This window comes from Musca autumnalis, unplaced genomic scaffold (genome assembly GCF_047663935.1).
Source record: "Musca autumnalis isolate F117 unplaced genomic scaffold, ASM4766393v1 scaffold_2, whole genome shotgun sequence".
In the NCBI taxonomy this organism is placed as follows: Eukaryota; Metazoa; Arthropoda; class Insecta; order Diptera; family Muscidae; genus Musca; species Musca autumnalis.
Window position 1 is genome coordinate 95,125,888 of NW_027411755.1, and position 23,798 is coordinate 95,149,685.

General features: G+C 34.4%; 1 protein-coding gene across 9 annotated transcripts in view; it reads right to left on the minus strand.

Annotated features, from left to right (window-relative positions):
- The window catches only part of LOC141394301 (uncharacterized), a 60,565-nt gene that overhangs the window by 11,199 nt on the left and 25,568 nt on the right, over positions 1-23,798 (minus strand). For 8 of the 9 annotated variants that reach the window (XM_073968511.1, XM_073968515.1, XM_073968516.1 and 5 more), the window contains exons 3-5: positions 9,900-10,102; positions 7,713-8,031; positions 3,603-7,640 (exon numbers count right to left, since the gene is read on the minus strand). In XM_073968511.1, the coding sequence (XP_073824612.1) occupies positions 3,603-7,640; positions 7,713-8,031; positions 9,900-10,102 (4,560 nt within the window). The remainder of the gene's footprint in view (positions 1-3,602; positions 7,641-7,712; positions 8,032-9,899; positions 10,103-23,798) is intronic. The other variant, XM_073968520.1, reaches the window with a different exon arrangement.

Sequence of the window (23,798 nt, forward strand, 5' to 3'; positions counted from 1 at the left end):
GATCGCTAGGTTGACACTAGTTAACTTTAACCGATCGCCATAAAAATTAAATAAATAAGGTTTTTGGATCCAAAAAATAGGTTTTGGGTAACTCTAATGTACATATTACGGCCATGGCCAGATCGTCATCTACGGCTTCATGGAGGAAAATGTGGCCAAATTTGTATTACACTCTTTAACATCTACAGTATTAATATTTGCACCCTTTTCATTGAATTTTATTAAATTTACTTTTCTAGATTGTTAAGTAACCAAGCCATTAAGGCCATCTATGTTACAAAAACAACTTAACATATACAACACTGAAGTCATATAGCTCATTTAGACTAGCCATAAATCCTCAACCGGATTTGATAAATCCAGTACAAATCTCATTGCATTTAGATATACCTTTGGAGGATTTCAATGGCCGGCAGCTTATTTTTGTTCATAGCACAATTACCAAGGTAGATGCAAGTGCCTATCTGATATAATTTGAAACGTGAGAAGTTGACATCACATATATATTAGTCTTGGTTGATTAAAATCAACTTTGTATATCAAAGGAAATTTAATTTTTTCGTCTCGTTTACAAATTTTGACATTTAAAATTATTTTTGTTGTAGCAATTCACCGATGCATCTACCTTGTTTCGTTTGCCAGCTTTCAACTTTTTGTATTTTCTAGCAACATGTTGCTAAAAACAGAGTTGTATACGAGGATTTATGCCGGATTAAAAACAAATCCACTCAAAACGAGGATTTATATTTGTATGGTAAATCTGGAAGATTTTGGCCGGATTTAGCAAATAAAACCTGATAATGCACTAAATCCGACTAATGATGTCATATCTAAATGGCCTATTAGGCCCGTTCTTACACCTTGTCTTTAAAGTCCATTTTTGTTATCCCTTACTATAAGAAAAGCAAGGAATAAAGTTCACATTACCAGAGATTTGTTACTACATCTTCCATTTATCAAGCAAAAAAAATGCGGGGCCCAATTACGACATTCGATCGAGTATTTGCTCTATAGAAAAAAGCTCATGCTCAAAAAGCTTTTAAAGTTTTTATAGATGAGCTTTTTGGAAAAAAAATTTTGGAGTCACTTTAAGCACATAAATAACTCAAAACAATCGTTAAAGCCACACGACATATCCAGAATGACATAAGCATTTTTTTCTCACCAATTTTATCGTCATATTACATACATATAATTTTATATCATATATAGCTACATAGAATTATCACATAAATTGAATGTGGTTTGTGCGGGACCTTTTTCAATATTTAAATGGAATAAAAATTATTTTAGTCATTAATAGGCAAAATAGGCAACAGGAAAAAAATTTGATGCAACATTTTTTCATTTCATAGGATTTTCCAATTTTTTTTCAAAGTGGTTTGTGCGTGACCTTTTTTAATAATTAAATGGAATGAACGTTGTTATTTTTGGCATTAATAGGCAAAAGTTTATTCACTCTCGCTGCAGGAAATCATTTTTGAGAAAAAAGGTCAAAAAGTCATAACCCTAGTAAATAAACGACACATGAACATAGTTGCCAATATTGGTACAGACTGCAATAGTTGCATTTTTAGGAGCAAAAAGCAGTGTTGTATATCAAAATATTTCGATTTAACATTTGATTTAAAACAAATCCAAGTCTTATGCCAGACTGTGAAAATTTTCATTGAAAACGTATGCCATTTTCTCCAAATTTTCATTGACGTCTACACACATATGTATATGAAATCATATGAAAATTTTGATATTTTCATTGCTTTGCATTGGATTGAGAGTTACGAATTTAAACACAAAGAAACATTTCAGATTACAGAACCTTGTGTACAGAGTTTCACCCCCTTCACACCTCTTACCTATAAACTCATGTTCATGTTAATGAAAATTTCATAGTCAGGCATAAGACTAATTTTTGAGTTGATTTAATTCTGTATGGTAAATCTGGGTGGATTAAGCACTTAAATCGAGATAATGCAATTAATCATCGTATAAGGGTATAGTCTAAACGGGCTATTATAATTAATGCGTTTGTCGTTAGGTATATTTATTATGTGTAACATTTCTATTGTGAATCATCTCTTATAGTTATATTCTGTGATAGTATGTCAACATCTTTGAAGTTTGCCTGTGTCCATTTAAATTGCAATGAGCTGCTAGCGCTGTCTTTTGTTCGATCCGACTTATGTCCGGATAGTCCAGTTTTAAGTTTAGTTTTAGTCGTACCGACATATACCTTCTGGCATAAGCCAGTTTCGTCCCTCCTACATGTTATCTTATAAACTCATTGCACTTGTCTTTTTTTATTAATTTTAGATTTTGTTTTACTAAGCATACTGTCCACTTTATTGTTTGATTTTAGTGCTAATTGATAATGGTCTTTGTTATAAATGTTAGATTTGCATAGTCTCTCTGAAAATCCCGGGATGTAGGTAATCGGTTTATACATTTTCTCTTGTTTCGGTTCCTTATTGCGATTCGATTTGGCATGTTTGATTAGGTCCTCAATGGTTTTAGGTGGGAAGTCATTCTGGCGTAATAGGCTATGTATTTTCATTTCGTTCTGTTGGTGAAATTGTTCGTCACTTATACTTAACACTCTTCCTCCTCTCAGCATGTCATTCTCACCTTCAACGGCACCCCATAACCAAATTACAGCCAATTTAGGCCGAATATGTAAATAAAAACTTCAAAATACCTGAAATCGGGTGGTACCGCTATATGGGGGCTATACCAAAACCTGAACCTATGTTCACAATTTAGGGTGGGGAAGTTTCTGTACTATTCGGTCTGAAATTCAAGATAAAATCCTCAAAATACCTGAAATCGGGTCATACCGCAATATGGGGGCTATAGGAAAAAATGGACCCATATTGGTTTTTGTTTCATATTCATGTATTGTCATCCAAATCTGAAAAGTGTGCAAAGTTTTAGTTCGATTGGTCAACCGCAACTGTGTTAAAAATGAGTTGCTAGATTTGAACTAAATCGGGTGGTACAGCTATATGGGGGTTATAGGAAAAAGTGGACCCATATTGGTTTTGGTTTCATATTCATGTATTGTCATCAAAATCTGAAAAGTATGCAAAGTTTCAGTTCGATTGGTCAACTGCAAGTGTGTTAAAAATGAGTTACTAGATTTGAACTAAACAGACACCAAAGTAAGTTAAATAAAACACTGTAGAAACACTAAACTCTTGAAATCAATTCCAATGAATAACACTCAAGTTTTCTAACCAATCAAGTTTTCTAACTGTCGAATAGTAACAAATTTGACGTTTTATAAAAGTGGTTTACTTTGACTGTGACCTCTGAAATGTGTCCTTTCTTAGTTTTCGTTATATATCTTCCCATATTACAATGATGTTAGTGTAGTCCTTACCGATCAAACTTAGAAATATAAAGGATTTAAGAATTACTGTATATTACTACAAAACTGCCTATATTTTAACTTTAGCATATCGCGATTTTAACAAAATTAACATAAAAGTTGCATCGTGTTTCCACGTAAGTCACGACTACGATCCGAAAGCAACGAATCGAATTCATTGCAAACTTATTATAAACAAGAAACATATTCAATAATAACAATATCACAAACATACCTTGACTGAATTGTGTCGCTGCCATTGTAGATGTCACTGATGTACTCGTAACTCCTTTAGATTCCGGAGATGAACTACGCTGAAATGGATTATGGAATAGAGTCAATAGTTTATCTACTGCAGTTGGATTTGCAATCCATGAAACTTTGCGTACACGCTGCTGATGTGCTGTGGGTGGAGCGGATGTTATGTCTTCGCCTGTTGTATCTCTAGCAACGGCCACAGCTGCGGTAACAAGTGCTTCATTAACAGTATTCTTTGTTAGCGTTATATCATTGTCACCAAATACTGCAATCGGACATTGCCCCGAAATGGTTAAATCCTGTGGGTCTGCGTGTGGACGTAAGTGTTCGGTTGAATGTACCGAAGACGAGGAATCAGAACTATCGATGTTACTGGCGGGCGATGTAGATGACGACGACGACGAAGATGACGAAGTCGCCGACGATGACGAAGAATCAGATGTGGACGATGACGATGATAAAGTTGAAAGGGTTGATAAAACAGATGGGGAGTGTTCAATTACAGAATTTGTTGTTGTTAATGGTTTTGTTGTATTTGTACTTTGTTCATTTTGTTGTGTTGCTCGAGCAAGTTCTCTGACATTCAGAATAGGCGTTGCGCAAGAATCGGTGGTTGTATTTTTCTCTTGTTGTTGGTGCGTTGGACTCGTCGAAGAAGTTGAAGGCGATTTTGGGCAACTACTCGATGGGGCCGTTGCGGCCTTAAGTAGCAGGTCGTTATCAATCTTGTCTGTCATCACAGATAGAGTAGCCTCATTCGTTTTCTGTGCAGCTTCTTTTGAATTCTTTGACATTGGTGTTGGTGGGGGATTTAAGGGAGGTGTGATCGGAGGTATTGTGCGACTAGACAGTGGCACGTTGGGATCCTCGTATACCTTACGTACTAGAAAACGCGATCGAGGTGAAACCGACAATCGTTTAACGGATTGTGTCGACGACGAAATCGTTGCCATAGACGGCAAGGAGCATGAAGTTGGCAGCGATGTTGACGTCAAATTCGAATAAATTGGATCGTTGGACCCCACATCCGATGAAACGGACTGTATAAATACACTACTGCTGGAAATTGCCTTTGTAGCTGCGAGTCCACCTGTAACTTGTTTTTGTATGCTAGGTGAAGTCAGAGGGCTGACTTCAGCGACACGGAAAACCTGAAATCTACTAGCACGGTTCGGCGATGATGAAGGCGATATTGTTGTTGGACTGGGGACAGGCGAACGTAGACGAGTTCCAGGTTTGCGCTTAACCTCTAACTTACTATTGGCGGCCATGACAACCGGATTTGTTGTATCGACCACGGGCCTACTATGACAAGTCAGTGAAATTTTTCTCGAACCCAAGTAGTAACCACCCTTACGCTTACTCATAGGGTTTATTGAGGGCTTCTCCTGCTGTTGAGTTTTTTCGTTGCGTGCGCACATGGAACGTACGTTTTCTAATACACGCGCATAATCCATATGTGCTTCACTGCCTACAGACAATCGTTTGGGTTCATCATCGATATCTATTTGTGTTACGGTTGTGTTCGATTTCAAGACTTCCGCTATTTTTGATAAACTCTCCACTTCCACCTTGTTGCCGCGTATGTCAATGCGCTGCAATGTGCTATTTCCTCCGAATGTCATAATGGATGTAAGTGTTTCTATACCCTTACCGCTGAGCTCAGCACTTTGCAGACCCAAGGTGGTCAATGTAGTGTTCCTGGTCAGACTGTCCTTAATTGTAGAAACGAACTCATTCGTTAGACAATTTTTCCCTATGTTGAGCAATTCCAGAGACACCGTTTCCGCCAGCAGATCAGAAATGGAAGAACCTGCCTCCTTAGTAAGATTATTGTTCCACAAGGCGAGAGCTTTGAGTCCCCCTGGTGCCCTAGTGCCCGCCTCTCCGGATGATTCCAGCTGGCGCTGTTGTCTCGTAAGCGTATCGTTCTTGGTGAGTTTTTCATTTAGTTGTGCGGAAGATGAGAAGTTTAGATCGCCACTGCCAATACTGCCATCCAGAGAATTATCACTACACAGACTATCGGTGCTTTGAGAACGATTACGCGTGGATTGTGTTAAAAAGGCGCAAGTTGATTCAGTACGTCTTAAACCACCGCTGACTCCTCCAGGAGATGTCGAGGGTGGTGGCGGAGTTTGACTGGGACTTGTACTAATTAAGCTGGCCACCTTAGTTTTCTGTGATATACTATCTTGCGCAATAGTCACCTTAGGTATTTTGTCCCTAAACTCATGCACTGGGCCAATGGGGGATTCCGTGGCTTCGCCTAGGACCCCAAATTCAACTTGAATGGTAGGAGGTAGGGCAGTTTCTGAGACAGGCAGCGAGGTAGAAAGACAAGTTTCAGACTTGGCTGCATCTGTTACTGGACGCTCCCTCTCCGTAACGGGAGTCGAGATCTGATTAAACGGAATTTTTGGTGGAGTCGGTGTTGAAGATGGCGTCACATTAGTTGCTGCTGCTGCTATCAAACATTCATTAGATTCTGATGCAATAGTTGCTGTCTCTATGCAAAACTCTTTGGCTATATCATCCAATCGGGTACTTTCCAGGGACGCAGATAGGCGGGTAAATTCTTCTGGGAGATGACGACTGATATCACCTTCCGAGGCACTTTCGAACGCTGAATCTGTACTGTGAGTGTCATCGAAATCTTCTCCCAACTTGGTGTTCTTATTCACATCTAATGCTTTGCTAGCTGAATGGGGTTGCATGGAGTTACTAGGCTCATGATTTATGTGTCCTTCTGCACTCAAAATGCTCACACCACTGCCACCCCCACTTAGTCGACAGTCTATTTCCTCCGCTTTCACTTCGTATATATTTACGTTAGCAGCAACAGCTGTCGAAGATGTTGTCATGTCCATGGAACTGCCAGAGAATATGGTGGATGAGGTATGTTGTGCAGGTATCGAAGTCACATGTACATTGTTGTTGTCATTACTGATGTCATTGTTGTTATTAACACTTGCATAGTTATTTACAAGAGAACTTTGAATTGAGGTTTGTGTGTCTACCGGGACGTTACAAATGGGAATGGTAAGAGGTTCATTCGGCTCCGAACTTGAAAAATCAGTAGATGGTATTCTTTTATCTGTAGCCGTTTCTTTGGGCGAAGATTCAAGAGACACTCTGGCCACGGAAGGATTATCGACAAGACTAGAAATCTCTGTTGTTCTCTCACTTATTTCAGAATCTGTATCATTGGGACACTTGATAAATGTATTTGAAGTTGTTGTAGTTGCAGTGACAGTAGCAGCGACATCAAACACATCATCGCTGATAAGACTGGCATCTTCTGAGCAGCACGCTGCTAAAGTATCGGTGGAAATATTGGAAACACCATCCTCACTGCTGCTTTCACTGTTCATTGAAAGTAGTTTGTCCAGCATCGATTGACCTCCGCCTGAGGTTTGCGAACTGCATTTAAGTGTACTTGATCGTACAGTGTCATCGGTATCCTCATCCGGATCAATTTCTTCAATCGTCGATCCAACAGTTGATATCAAAGGGGGCTTAAATGATGAAATCATTGGTCTAGGTTCAATATCAATTTTTGTCCCAGTATCACTCTGCTCCCCACTACCAATTACCCTAAGCTTTTCATCAATTTTCGTTAAGGGATGTTTAAATTTAGCTTCAGTATCAACGTCGGAATCAGTCTTCATTGTGGACTGGTTGTTTTCATTTGAGGTATCCCAATCGCCAATCTCTTTACCATCGCATAGATCAACTGGTGCTGATGTATCAAAAGGCGACATACTTTCGTCGTCGTCAATGGCAGCGGCACGCTGAAATGTCGTTCGTCTTTCCAACTCCTTCGACTGCATAATTAACGACAGAACAATGTGACGCAAACCATCATCGCCAATATTATTGTTGCTAATATCTATTAATTCTAAGTAATGATTGACCTTCAACATCTCTGCTATTGTGTCGGCATCATTACAGTCCAAATCATTGTATGCTATCCACAGCTCCTTCAATGTCCTATTCTGCCAAAGTTTGAAGCCTGAAAAAGATAAATAGAGACAAAGTGTAAAATTAGAATCTTTCCTTTCGTTATAAATTCATTTTATCTTACACAAACTGCTTAACGGTGCTCCTTTGAGAGCACAATGTTCCAATTTCAATGTGTGTAAATTTGATGTATTGAGCGCACTTCCCAAATGGTCAGCACTGATCTTTGTAATAGGATTACCCTCGGCATTCAGCACCAGCAGTTCCTGACTGTGGCTTATCATATAGGTGCACGATAGCCATCCTCGATGTGTCATTCCGGTGGAATTAGATGATATATCAAGTTCATTTGTAGCCTCATAATATTCAATAATTTCAAAAAGAGCACTGGCTGCCGTCTCATTAAGCTTACAATCAGAGACATCTATAGATTTGTACTGCACCTAAAAGCAAACAACAAATTGTTCATATTTAGTTGATGTTTTAAACAATTTTATTATTGATAGCATACTATCGAACGAGAGGGAGAGAGAAATTTCGTTATAAAATGACTATTTTGTGTGAGAATATATATTTGGAACATTACATAACAATTTGTTGTAAATATTTATTCGTTATAGAAACGTGGATCGACCGCGAAACCCTAAAAATGCGAAATTGAACTCTCTTCATTCACCTGCATTGAAAGGGGAAAAACCTTGTAGTTTATATGTGAAAAACTAATTTTAATAAGTTTTTTGATTTTCACTCTGTCGACTCGCCTTGAAAGCGAAAGAACCGACGTTTTATATTTTTATAACCGTCAGAGATGTTTCGAATGACCAGTTTTTGGGGTTCGAAACATAGAAAACGTCATATACGTGTACAAAAGGTATAAAAAGAATTAAATTTGTAACTGATTGTGGAATTCAAGCAATGTAGCCAACTTCAGGGCAAACAATATATTTAAATATACGAGAATTGTGTCAGAGGTAGGCAGTGTTGCGGTTATAAGACGTAAGCTGTTGACCCCTAAACAATATGTTAATACAATAAAGCCAATGCACGAAACATTCTGGGCACAGAGTCTTCCCAGAATGGAGCATATATGTGACCTCTCTGGATAGAGCTTGTACAGAAGGGAAAGATTACTAGAGTTGCGTCGTTCATGAACGAACCGGCTCAAAGGAACGATTCCGTGAAAAGAACGAACGGATCCGTATCCAGCCCATTCTTTTATATCGTTCATTTAGATCCACGATGGACGAGTCATTGCTGCTTACAAAATTAGCAGCATTGGTTTTGCAGTCAAACTCTAAACAAACGCTGCGTTAGCGCAAACAGCGCAAATTTCCACACAAAACAAACAATGATTCAGAGAGCTACTCTCGCTCAGTAACTCACCTCGTTCAGTAGCACATCACGGTCATATCTTTCTTTTGCATCATTCGTTCATCTGGTTCTTTCATGTCAAAACCACCACCACTACGTTCAGAAACAAAACCACCCCCATTACCACACAATGTGTCATTCGTGAACGAACATTCGGTGAAAAGAACGACAGAGTCATATGCAGCAGAGAACGAACGACTTCAAAAGAAAATAATAAAGTCAAATGTATTGTTGAACGAAAAAGAGCCAACGAACGAAGTAAACGACCCGGATCTTTTGGTGAACGGAATGAAAAAGATCGATCCGCTCAATGAACGAGATTGCCCAACACTAAAGATTACTCCGCCTTTGATATCACTGACGAACACGACACAGTGGTCGCTCTTTGGTGGGCCTCCAAGACATGGTCATTAGAAAAGACGGTTTAGTCGATTGCTCTGATGATGAAATCATCGTCATAATAGCTCATAGAACGCCCTCAAGAGTTTTGCTGTGGATTATTTGAAAGCTCCAGGGGCGAAGTTTTCGGTATAGAATCTTTAATCCCAACAAATATGGTCGATTGTTGTACAAGCTTATCTCCCAAACAACATCGGACTATATGTGGTTTCTCTCACTGATATGTCGTTTTTTTCATTATCATTAAAACTGAAATTTCAAACTTGACTGTCCACTTTTTAATCAATATTTTTTCCAAAATAGTGGACACTACACACCACTTTAATAAAAAGTGATTCCTAGGCGGCTATTTTTAATAGCAAATTGATATTTTTCAACAAAGATGTCCTTCATATTCATTGCTGTCAACAATGTTTAATGTTTCCCCAGCTATATTTGTTGTTTTTATTGTCTGTCATTCATTGTTGCACAAAGTGTTACATTTAGCAACATAGTCTAGTTTATAATAATAATGTGGTACGCTATTTTCCTTATTACTTACCCTTTTGAGAACTTCCTCCAGAGCTTCACAATCACTTGGCGCCAATTGTGTAGATTTGAGAGATAATAATGGCTGTCTCAGCTGTTTCGTAAGATCTACCGCCTTCAAATGGTCCAGTATGCATTGTAGTGGTTTCGTATTGTGTTTGTGGCATGATGTCATATACAATTCAGCGATTTCCGAAATGCTTTTTACCATACAAACTGTAAGGGTAAATAATAAGGACACGTTTAGTAAGGGAAACGCATTGTGTGTGTAAATAAATATGTGTACTTCAGTAAAAAAATTGTAAATTAAAAAAAGGTCAACAACGTTACATGGTAAATAAATCATCATTGGGAGATTACATTTCATAAAATGTTGGTACTTAAAAGTTGATTTTTTTATTTTGTAGGAAGCAATAACATTACGACTTATTTTGGGAAGATATTTTAACAAAACTTTTAATTGAATTGTTCAATGTAAATGGAAATCTACGCTTTTTATACTCAACACCACAATGTGGAAAGGGTATTATATTGTTTTTCCCAAAATTCATGTAGCACTGCGAAATATTCACCCGTTTAGTATTTCGATGTTATTATATCTGCAAGGCTCCAAGCTCTAGGAATGTGGAGAGAGAGCATACGGACATGCAAGCGTGCTTCTCAAACTACCGAGACAAATAGCAACTACTGCTGATTACTGCACTCCTGCAAGATATAAAGTTGTACACTAGAGTGGTTTTAAAAAATCGAGTTCGGACTTTTTTATTTTCAAAATTTTTTGTAGGATTACTTGTTTAGCCACTACAAAGAACTGGTAAACTGTTTTCATCGATTGGACAATAAATGTGGTCTGTATGGGACCGAATTTTCAAAAAATCACTCTACAGACCACTTTTATTGTCCAATCGATGAAAACAGTTTACCAGTTCTTTGTAGTGGCTAAACAAGTAATCCTACGAAAAATTTTGAAAATCGGGTCAGATTTTAATATTAGCTATATAAAGGGCCCATGGAAACTTTGAGGCCCGCCCCAGTGGCACCTGTAAACATATTCCGATTGAGCTCAAACTTTGACAATCTTAATTTTTAACAAAACTAAACTTTTCAACAGGGTGCCGCATAAAAAATTCGACATCGATTTTTTCCCTTTGAGTTAAAACCAGTCTAGAATACACAGACGGCTCTAAGATGAAATGTGGAGTCGGCTCTGGTGTCTTCCCGGAGAAAGCAAACATATTTACTACCACAAATTTTATGAACTTTATGATTTCCAATTCAAAATGGTTTTTTTTCTACTTCATTTCTTTGGGTCCATTGTCAAACCAATTTGTTCATTGAGGATTTTAAATTTATCAACAGATTTTGCTGTAACCTTTATTTTCTCTTACGGACTTTGTCGGTTTTTTTTCGGCCATTGCTGCTATTTAGGATTTATTATCGTCCCTGTCCACTGTCTTTATCCTAAAGCGATCTAATTATAAAAGTTTAAAAATGGTAAACTCGAATTCTCCCACTTATTGAGATATATATGTTCTTAGTTTTTCATGGCTGATGGACCGTTGAACCTCACCATTAAGGAAATTTGTAAATATGTATATAGTTTTTCTTAATAGTGGTTAGTTAGTTTTCGAGATATAACGTACTTAAAAAGTGGTTGGGACTTCGGGCACCAAGAAAGAACGGAGGCTCAACCACCGTTGTCTCGAAAATTATTTTGCAAGCCGATACAGTCATGAGTTTAGCAAATATAGCGATTTTAAAACGATAGGCCCCCGAAATTCTTCTACAAATATATAGCATTTTTGACAACGGGAAATTCCTGAACATTATCTTAAAATTTCATGAAATTTGGTTCGATAGTTTTGGAGAAATAATATATTGAAGAGAAAAGGCGTGGTCATCAGTTTTCAAGATATAGCGTATTTAACAAAGTATTCCGGGATTTTGGCTCCAAATATGTACCTAGGATTGGAGACACAACCCCATTGCCTCCCAAAATCAATGCTGAAACCGATATATGTAATAAGTTTGGCATATACATATAGCGTTCAAAAGAAAGGTAAATCGTTTTAGTAGTTTTGGAGATATAACATATTAAAAAAAAAGTAGGCGTGGCCGGATCTTTAGGTCCCGATATGATAAAGATATAGCGTTTTTTTAAATATGGCATATGGGAGATACTCCACTCCCTTAGGAAAGGACAGAGACATAACCACAATTGTCTCGTAAATTAATTTCCAAACCGATACATTCGTAATTATTGTAAAAATAACATTTTTAAAGAAATAGAGTATAGGGTAAGTAACCCACCCCTTCCGAAATACAACTAAATTTGTAGCCTATTTTAACCGGGGCCATCCCTGTACATTCCCTGGCAATTTCAGGAAAATCGGTTTTGTAGAAATGATAAATATTGAAAATTGAAAAAGTGGGTGTAAAAGTGTTCAAATTTAATTGCATAAAAACCCAAGTCGGGTTATTGCGCACATACAGAAAGAATTATCGAAATCGGTCCAGCCGTTCTCAACTGATGCCATTACAAACGAACGACATTTGATTTTTATTTATATAGATTTATTCTAAGAAAAAAAAAAAGAATTGGCTGCATAAGCCATGAGCTAATATAATTTATATTTCATGAATGCAATTAGTTGTGAAAACAGTTATATTACAATATTTGTAACAGATATAAAGTTATAGATAGAAATGATGTTGGCAGCATTGGGAGTTTTGAGCATTTCCATTCCATTGTTGTTGAGTATTTTTTGTTGCGTTTTTAATAGGCAGGTGCAAGATTGTTTGACCGAGGAAATGTCGCCGCATTTCCGACATCTGTTGTCTGTGTTTTTGTTTAAAATATGTTGGTGCGTTCAAAAAAATCATATATTTCAAATTTAAATACATGTTTTTTTTTTGTAACGCACCACGCTATTAATATGTTTATATTTTTACGGATTGCGGTTACCAATATTGCGGCCATTTGAAACAAGAAATGAGGAAGAATTTAGACAAATAAATAAAACTGAACTTAAAGCGCTGTTCAAATTGAGTGATTTCCAGAAATGAGTAATTTACAACAAATAAAACTGATTTTTTTTCATAGAAAAAATAAAAAAATCATATCTGGACATCTACGAAGACTATTTTTTTCATTTGAACCAAAAACCTTATACTTGAAATTTTATGGCGATCGGTTAACCCCTGCCACCCGAGCGATCTTTGTTTCCATAGTAATTTGTATGGATGAAAAAGTTTACCAATTCATTGTTGTTGCTAAAACACCAATCCTACAAAAATGTGTGAAAATTGGATCGGATTTGATATAGCTCCAATATGCGTATTTGGTCGATTTTTGGTATTTTGGAGAGTACATAGCAATATCGAAATCCGATGCGAACAACGACAAAAATCAAAAGCTCATGTGTTCATTTTAGCAATTTAAAGCTGCTATAAGCGAGTTTCCTAAACGCCTTATGCAATTTGGAGGGATGGCGTTTTTTTGCATTTTGGCAGTTATGACCCAAATTTAAGTCGGCTTTTACGTGCAGACTTTAGCAATTTTAAATATTTATATGTAATTTTGTTACCTTTTCTTATATAATGTTAAATAAAATATTTGTTTATGCTTATAAATGGGTGATGGGAACCCAATCATACCGATGATATGATATGGTATGATTGATTTGCTGAGAACCCAATAACGTAACATCAACAAATGTACTTAGAACATACTACGGTAGGTGTTTTAATCGTTTTCTGTCTTTTGTTGTTTGGTTGAGTTCGGTCAACTTGGGTTGTTGTTCCTAAAGAAAATACGAAACGAAACGATTGCAAATGTTTCATATTGTACGCCGATTTTAAGGTCTTTAGTCATACTTTAAGCCTGTTCATACAAAAATCGGTCATTTCTGTTCTCAGCGATCAGAAAGCATTTGTGAAAAAAAATTATGTAATTTTTGGCACAATTTCGTCTTAAATGAAAAATCGTAATTTTAGACTATAAAATTGACAAATCATTTTTCATTTTTGTCAAAAAAATCGTCCATAATGCAGTCCTTCCTCGTGAACTAAAAACTCATAAAATCTTAGTTTTTTAGATATTTGCGGGTTGAGCTTTTGCTTACCTCTGATGTTACCTAGTACTCGTTTGGTCCATATGGAACCCTTTTAGTTCGGTCACTCTTTATCAAGTATTTTTGATTTTTGTTTGTGTTTGTTATATTCAGATGCAATCTTGTCTAAAACAATTTCACCAAATAACAAGTTAAATAATAATTTGGTGTCGTATTCCATACACAAATAAGAAAATTTTTTACATAAAAAAGAATTTTAGACTATTCACTTATAACTAGACATCGGATTTTAGCATGTTTTTTATTTCTTATCCGATTGGACTCAAATTTTGGATCTAGGCGTTTTGAGGGTCAAATTTTCGATATTTGGGGTCATATCAAAAACATGCAAAAAATATGCAAAAAATATGCAAAATATATGCAAAAAATATGCAAAATATATGCAAAAAATATGCAAAATATGCAAAAAATATGCTAAATATGCAAGTGTTTTTTTGACGAAAATCGTCAATTAAATTTGGAAAATCGTCAAAAAAGCGTTCCTTATTAGGTTTTTTGACGCTTAACATAGTTTTTTGCAGATTATTATGTTATTGAGACTCTCCAGATATTCCGCCTCAGCAATGAATCTGGACTAATAAGACTTAAATCAGTTTTCACAAGCTGAGAAAATGTCAAATAACCCAGCATTCCTATTACAACATAAGTTGCTTCCTATACAAATGTAGGTAATGGAAAAATTTCAAAAACTCAATCAGAAATGTCAAAATTAACGTGTCCAAATATGGTGCTAGTTTCTACTCGGCCAAAATTGTTTAACAGAAAAACAAAGGAGCTAGAATTAGTCATCGCAATTTTTGTTTAGATAAAAGCGGAATTTTATGTATTTTTTGGAAAAAGGGTTCGTTTTTTAGCACAAAATGGGAAAAAGTACTAAAGTACCATTTACGATTGCAGGTTCTGGAATACAACTATAATTAGAAGTATACGTTTTTAATATCCACATATTAGATTTGAATATATTTTATAGTGTTTAGACCTTTATTCAGTATATGCAGATATTGCAGTGTTGGCAATTTTTGTTCTTTGTGGTCAAAAAGCTTCTTTGGAAAAATGTTCTAACTGCCGCTTTAATATTGATGACATGGTTTTAGTTTAATGCACTTAAAATACATAATTTTATATGTATATTGTACGCATACAACCGCTTTATGCAGAATTGGGAAATGTTTACTCCTCGGTGAAAAGTAATTCATGAATGAAGAACACCCCTCGGCGAAAAGTAATTCAAAATGAAGAACACCCAATGATTAGTGCAAAATGACATCACTGAGAAAGACCACACAATAGAGTAGTAGTGGTAAAATAAGTCAAAAACCTTCGAATTATCTTTAACATGGCAAAACCACTCACATATTTCAGTTAGAAAAGCATTTGGAATACTAAAAAATATAGTTCATTCATTCCTGCTACAGGAAAACAATTTTGATAACACAGTCGAAAAGTCATAACCCTTTTGTATATACAATTAATTAACTTATACCTGACCGTGTACTCGATAATTTGTACTAATTATTACAAATGCTTCGAATTTTGACAGTTGTTTAATGGAGAAGTTGCTGTAAAAATTGTTTCAGCAACATTTAGTAAAAATTATCGAGTACAAGGATATAATACCTTTTATAACACATTAGACTTGTTGTCTAGGATATAAATAAATATATTAAGAAAAATATTCGCCGCAATATTGTCATTCAAGTTGCCAAAGGCACAATACACCTAAAAGGCATAGATTTCAAGGAATCTTTATTTCCAAAAAAATGAAATTTCACATCTGTCCCGTGTTTTGCTTACATCCTGATGTAAACTTAAAAAACGTCATATTTCTAGCTCTACTTTCACAATCTGATTGGCTTCTTCTGTAATTTGGGAAAATTTAGTCTTGTTGCATGGTAAATTGGTAAAAAGTAAGGAAAGGAACAAATACGGACAATGCCAATAAAAATGTCCGGATTGTCGTATAGAAAAATCTCACTATTTTTTACACGTAGAGCTCTTTTTACTTCTTTATTTCATTTAAAAGTTCGGTTTTTTAAAATTAGAATTTAAAAAAGTATTATTATTTAACTACCACGAGTGATTTAATCATAGAAAATAATTTATTTTCTTTACTATTCGTTAATCCGGACAATTTGATAATTCGTACATCGCCAAAACCTTTGGTGTAGGGATTATCGAGATTATACTGTATATATGTGGGCAATATCCAAATCTGAATCGATTCTTACCAAAATAAACAGGCATCGCGCTAGAAACAAAAAAATATCCAATTTTTATGCGAATTGGTCTATAAAAGTGACCTGTACTCTGTTTTCAAAAATACATGGCCAGATACATTCACTAAGACATAATACCCTTAGGGTATTAAAATACGGTTATCAGTGCAATCATGAATAAAAATTCCGCGCGGAATTTGTTTCCTTTCCCCACTTTCACAATTTTTTATTTCCATATTTATGCCCAAAAAGGGAATATTTTGACAATTCGACTAGAATATGCCATAATGAAGCTAATCTAGTAGTTTTCATCTTTTAATAAATATTGATTTTAAAAGAATTGCACTTTCTAAAATTATTTCCCGTGTGGAAAATTCACAGGGAAATATTAATGATTACCCTGTATATGTTTTTATATGTTCTATGTTTTTAGTAAAATATGAAAGATTTCTTAGTCTTAATTTCTAGTTCATTTGTTATTCTGTCAGACAATTTTGGCCGAGCAGAAACTATCATCATATTTGGATACGTTCATTTTGACATTTCTGATTAAGTTTTTGAACAAATTTGTATTGGAAAGCAACTTATGTTGTAATAAGAAGGCTGGATTATAGGAAATTTTCTAAGTCTTTTAGTCCAGATTTATTACAGTGGCGGAATAATAATTAATAACATAATAATCTGCTAAGATATCGACGTTTAACGACAATAAACTTAATTTAGAACACTTTTTGATGACTTTCCAAATTTAATTTGACGATTTTCGTCAAAAAAAATAGTTGCATATTTTGCATATTTTTTGCATATTTTGCATATTTTTTGCATATTTTGCATATTTTTTGCATATTTTGCATATTTTTTGCATATTTTGTGCATATGCAAAATATGCAAATATGCAAAAAAATAAAAAATATGAGCCTGTCATTACATTCAGTTTTCTTCAAAACGAATTTTGGTCCAATCAGAATTTTCGTATCTTTATTAATAAAAAATATGCAAATATGCAAAATCCGATGTCTACTTATAACATGATTAAGTACATTATCTTATTTGACATATTTTGTATCCTAAATCCTGAATAGTCTAAATTATACTGTAACCCATAAAAGTTACAGGTCCTTTAAACGCCACAACAAATGGCTGCGAAAATTTATCTAATTGACCTAATATTTTTGTGGGTTTTTTGCATTTTGTTATAGTATTGTCTGTTATGTCATTTTACGCTTATAAAGTTTCATTTAGCCTATGCATTTCTACGCATTTGGATAAGACGCAAGGATTTAAAAAAAAAGTGGACTTTGTAATTTTCTACTTTTGATGAAAAATGTATAGTTATTTTGTCCATAAGGACAAAAAATAATATAATTTGGCGCGATCCATTGCAATGGAGAAACATCCGCTAGGATCCCATGAAAAATACCCATATAATCCGCTCAAACCCACAACTTTTTCTGTAAATTTTTATTGTCACCGTGAATGCAGAACTTTACAAGATGATGTGCTGAAATAATTTCATAGCATGGAAATATTTTATTGACAAACTACAAAATGTAAACATACTATTGTATATATGCATATGACACACAGCAACACGTTTCTGTTGTCATATTGTAAAATATGATTAAATGTTTGGTGGGGTTATTGTTTACTATTTACTAAATACAATAGCGGTATTCACTCATTGGGGTAGATTTACAACTCTTGTTAATGTACTATATGTACCAGGGTTTTTTACAACGAAGTGTGAATGTCTTCTTTGTGAATATCGTAAAAAAATCAAAGCATCTTAACGTCGTCGTAAGTCTATCTTTTAGTTTCAGTTTTATTACACTTTTTTCATAAAAAATTGTTTTTTCTTGGCCTCCATTCTTTTATTCTTTTTATTTTTCCCATTTTTCTACAAAAAAAAACAAAACTCCGACATAAATAAAACTCACAACAAAGTGACGACACAGCAATCAGCTGTTCTAACCCTTGTAAAAGTACAATGGAATGTTTACAATACTTTTAGGTCGAGTAAATTAACAACCCTGTGGTAAATTAAACTTTCATGTATTTTGTTGTTGTGGTGTTGTAAACACTTGTAGATCTACAATGTTAACAACATGTACAAGATCTACAATGCCACTTTACAACGATGAGTGAATACCGCTAATGTATTTGTTGTTTGCACATTTCTCTCTCGGTTTCTTTTCGTTTTTTTTATTTGCTTCTTTTTTATTTGTTCGACACGACCGTGTGTTTAACACTTTGTTTTTATTAAAATTATCGTCGATGACATCACAATCTCATGTGAGATATTTACAGTCAAAATTGAATTCCAGACAAATTCAGAACAGAAAAAAACAACAGAAAAGCAAATAACAAAAAAGTAAAACCTGAAGTCAAAGAAGAAAAAAGAGAGATATGGGCATTCTGTAGGTAAATAAATAAATGCAAACATTTATACACACATTTATTTATGTACATACATACATCATGTATACACTCGCTGATTACAAACTGTCTGCGTACACAAATTGAAGTAATGACAGTGGTTTGCTGTCCAGCTACTTAAAGGTACGCATATAATATTTGCATATGTATAAATTGTATATTAATTTGTTTGAAAGTATAATTACGATTAATTTAATTTCTTTCCTCGTCAAACAAACAAATTAAACTTGAAATACCTAAATATTGAGTAGCGTTTTTTTGAAAGTCCTATAATAATGTTTACCTAAGTTATAATATGTTAATCTTATTTCATTTATACATAGTTTTTATCTATTTATAAATTATTTTATGTATACTTTTAAGAGCAATAGTGTTTAATCATTTGTTTATAGAATAGCTATGAAGTAAGGTAGATTCTTTGTAATTATTGATTTAAAAATATGGCTTCAATTGTAAAGTAAAAGCGTAAATATTTACATCATTTTACTTTGAAATCAAGAGATGTTAAGAGCAGAGATCCGATTTACTCGCGAGTGAAAAGTGGTGGTAAGTTTTTTGGGTGCAATTTTTCGGTGGGAGGCAAGTTTATTTGGGGGTTGAGTAAGTTCTTTTTTCCTGGGGGGGAAGGATCAAGTTGCCCCCCTCAACATCTCGGAATATCAATAGGAGTCGCGCAGTAATGTCATATTTCTGCACAATAAGATAGAATATGACACAGACAACCTTGACGGATACAATCGAGTGCTTCGGATGCTGATAATATGGAATATTTTCAAAATAATTATTGAAAACGTCAAAATTTCTCACAAAAACCTAGATGTTTTCTTCAATAAAATGATCCGCGAACAAATCTGCCGTTTAAAGATTTTGGAAATATGCTCCACATTCAGGGGAAGATAATCTGATATGAAAACAACCGCTATTTTAATACACTGAGGGAAATTTCGGCACATTTTTCAAATTGAACACAACCTTTCTATATGTGCTCTTATTTCGGTGTCCGCGACTGTTCTCAACAGGGTTATGTTACAATATAAATGGACCACGTTATGCTCTCCATACCGGATTTTACGATTTAGTAGTTTTTTTTTTTAACTGAACTCGCATATGTAAAAGCCCCGTTTTCGCGGGAAAACACACTAAAAGTAAAATTTCCCTCAGTGTATTAAAATAACGGTTGTTTTCATATCAGATTATCTTCCTCTAATTGTGGAGCATATTTCCAAACCTTTTATCGAAAGACTTGTTCGCGGAAAAATAATTTTATTGAAGAAAACATCTAGGTTTTTATGAGAAGTTTTGACGTTTTCAATAATTATTTTAAAAATATTCTATATTATCAGCATCCGAAGCACTCGATTGTATCCGTCGAGGTTGTCTATGTCATATTATATCTTATTGTGCAGAAATATGACATTACTGCGCGACTCCTACTGATATTCGGAGATGTTTTAATTATCTGTCATTTTAAACCCTTTCACGCTGTTATTTCGGTGTTCGCGGAATTATTTATAGGTTTTATTAGGTGAAAAATTATTAGAAAGCCTTTCTTTATCGACTGAAAGCAAATTCGGCGTCAATATCTCAAAAATTCCGAAAATAAAATGACTGTTCTATCCTGATGACCAAAAATAAATGCCTATTTTTCATAGAACTCTCGGAAAATGGATCAGAAAATCATTTTGCGAAAAGCTAGAAACATAATTTTTTCTGTGTTGGACACGGAACATCATAGACTTTAAATACCTAAAAGATTAGAAACGTAGATTCACTGGTTTTGGGATAAATAAGCTAACATTAACAAAAATTTAGGTGTTCTATTCTACTGACGTGGAGTATATAAGGAAATGATGTTAGTTACAACGCGTATAAATCAAGAGCGGCAGAATTAAATTAAATAATTCGCATCAATTCGGAATGGTCTTATTGCAGAAAAGGATAAAACCTAAAAAATATCGTCAAGTCCGCGAAAATTTGCAGAAAAAATAAGAAAATTAATTGTCTCCACAGATTTCCTTTTGTCATTTATTGCTGAATTATGATTTCAGCATTTCTTAGTGAACCTTCAGTTTTGTCAATATGAAAGTTAAAAAATATTTTATTTTCGGCAATCAATTTAAATTGCATTGAAATAATTTAAATGAAATTAAAAATATCCAAATTGCAAAAGATTATTCCTGCTTTCGGTCAATACAATTATTTTTGACGAATTATTGGGGAATTAAAACATTTTCTTTGTGTAGTGAAATGCAGTCCCGCAAGTCGGAAAATTCGAAGTTACACCTGTCTACTGTACTCGTATAAAGATGACCAAGATTTCCTGATTCAAGAACTGGTTCAACAATTTTCTGTAAAAAAGGTTTAGGAAGACCAAATACAAAATATCGGGCAATGTAATTTTATTGGTGCTTTATCGCAAAGTGGAGCTTACCGAAAAAAATATGTAAGAAAGGTTTGTGCCTCCACAAAAGAGCAAATAGCACCAAAGTACCGAAAATGTGCCGTGTCGTTTTATAGGAGCGATTTCAAAACATGGACCGATATAATTCAACTTCAATATCAAAATTCCTAGGAGTTATATAGATTTTAAGTCCTACGATTTGTATAATGTTCTTTGAAAGCTCTATCTTAAATGTTGTTAGCTTTATGCTCACTACAACAGATGGACGGAATGATGTACATCGTTATGTTATGTCGATATAGCATTTTCTCGTCATTATGAATATGTAGGATTTTCGAAAGTCACCATCCCCACGACTCTGGGAACAAAATCCTGGCAACATTCGTATAAGATCAAAAATGATTGTGTCAGTTGTCTCAACTGGAATAAATATTGACGAATCGCTCATTCGACATTAACATTTAAATATTCTGTATTGGATAAAACCATTTTCTTTCGAGACAAAAAAATTTATAAATTTTGTTCCAGAAGCTGTTCATAATCTCAACGTGGTTCTGAACATAATTGTTACTTACAATAGCTACAATTACTTGAGTAAAAGATCACGGTTCTTAAATAAATGAGGACTAGAAATATTATAATGAATTCATAATGCACAATTTACAAATTATTTTACAATTTACAAAATCAAACAATTCACTGAGATTGCTATCACCTTGCAGAGGTCAAATGTTATACTATCACGATGTTATACTGTCACGATGTTCCCAAAAAAGTATGACGAAAACTTCCACATCCCTGGAAAACAAAATATTTAATCCATACCGTAAAGTTCGGAATACTGTCAGTTATGGTATGGGTACAACGAGCAGAGGCTTTGTTAACATCCGGATATTGAAGGAAACAATGACAAAGGAAGTTTATTTGGATATTATAAAAAATGATTTAAGCAACATCGTCAAGAAAAGTGGGTTTTTGATCCTGAAAATTCAAACAAATTGCAAGACAACGACCCTAAACATATACCATTTTTATGTCGGACTTGGTTGTTATACAGTCCACACCCCAGCCCAAAGTCCAGGTATTAACCCCATCGAAAAATGGGTACAAATGAAGAAAAATGGGTACAAATGAGCAAGAATGACACAAAGTTACACAAAGCAACTTAATAAATTACATTAAAGAAAAATGTAATAAACACTTCTTAATTTTTTTTTAATATATGTAAGAATTAAACAGTTAACAAATATATTAATAATCTTATTTTTTATACCAATAAAATGTTGTTTTATGTAAGTTTTTGCAATATTTTTGTTTTTGCAATAATTTAGTTGACTAACTGTATGTAGATTTTTTGTTAAAGAATACAACATAGTTCTTTTGAAAATGTTCGTTTTCGAATTACTTTTTATTAAAGATATCTGCGGTGAGGATTACTTTTACAAACAAATTCGATTTAAAAATGGTCTGTATTCTTTTAATAAGTCGAAAAATTAAAAAATTCTGTCGTTTTAATACAAAATGTTGATGTACTTAATAAGCCAACAAAAACATGTATATGATGATCTGTATTTTATTTGGCTGGGTCTTTTGTTTCAATCGTTGAATAAAGAAACGTGTGGCTTGTGCAGAGGTTTAATAGACATATACCAGCTACGATTCCTATGTACTAATATCAACAGTAAGATTTTTAGTTCAATCCAATAAAAAGAATTTTGCATTATCATTGTAATCATCTATACACCATCATTTTGTGTACCAATGTTAACAGATCCCGCACATGATTGTTGTATGACATTTTTTCTTTGACATTGAATGGTGTATATGAATCAGACCAAATGAACACTCGTACAAATGTACATACGAGTAATCCATGCATAGTACGTATTGGTCGTATTGGTACATGTACGCAAGGAGGAGGTAACCTGAACAAACTAAGCATTCAGTTTGAAAAAAGTGCACCCACAATGTTCAAGGCGAACATCGTCAGTGCCGAAAAGGTTCGTCATAAAGATATGTCAACATCTACATTCATATGTATATACAAGTCCATAAATATTTACTTTAAAACTTATATCCATACACAGATATGTATGTACAAATATACTAAATAACAATTACACTGTTTGTATACGTGCACAAATACGCTCCTAAATTAACACGCTCCTACACACATACATATATCCACCATGTGATATCTTTCGCTATATCAACACAAGGAGACAGTATGTCTCTCATCTCAGAATACGTCATCGCTGTTCATTCACAGCACAAAAAGTCACAACCGAATAGAAAAGCAAGAATGACACACTTATTAAAAAAATATTTATAATAAGGGAATACAAATCAATGCAAGCCAACAAGAAATGCCAAAGCTGCAAAACCCAGTTGGTCTTGACCAATGTGATTCCATTCCAGGGGTTTCCGTCAAAATATACAACATTTATTTTCGATTTATAAGAAATACAGACTAAAATAAGAATTACCTACTGCTTTGAGGTACATAAAATATATATAAAACTAATCATTTTTGCGAATTTTTGTAGTCATTATGCATTTTTATGACTTTTGCGGCAAATAATGGTCTGAGACAGCATTGAATATGATAAAGTTCATTAATAATCAAAATACCTCTGGAAAGTATAGGGTAAAAATAGACCATGAGTGCAGTATTTTCAAACAACCTACAACAGAGCACCATTTCCTCTCGCAATAGTATTGAAACT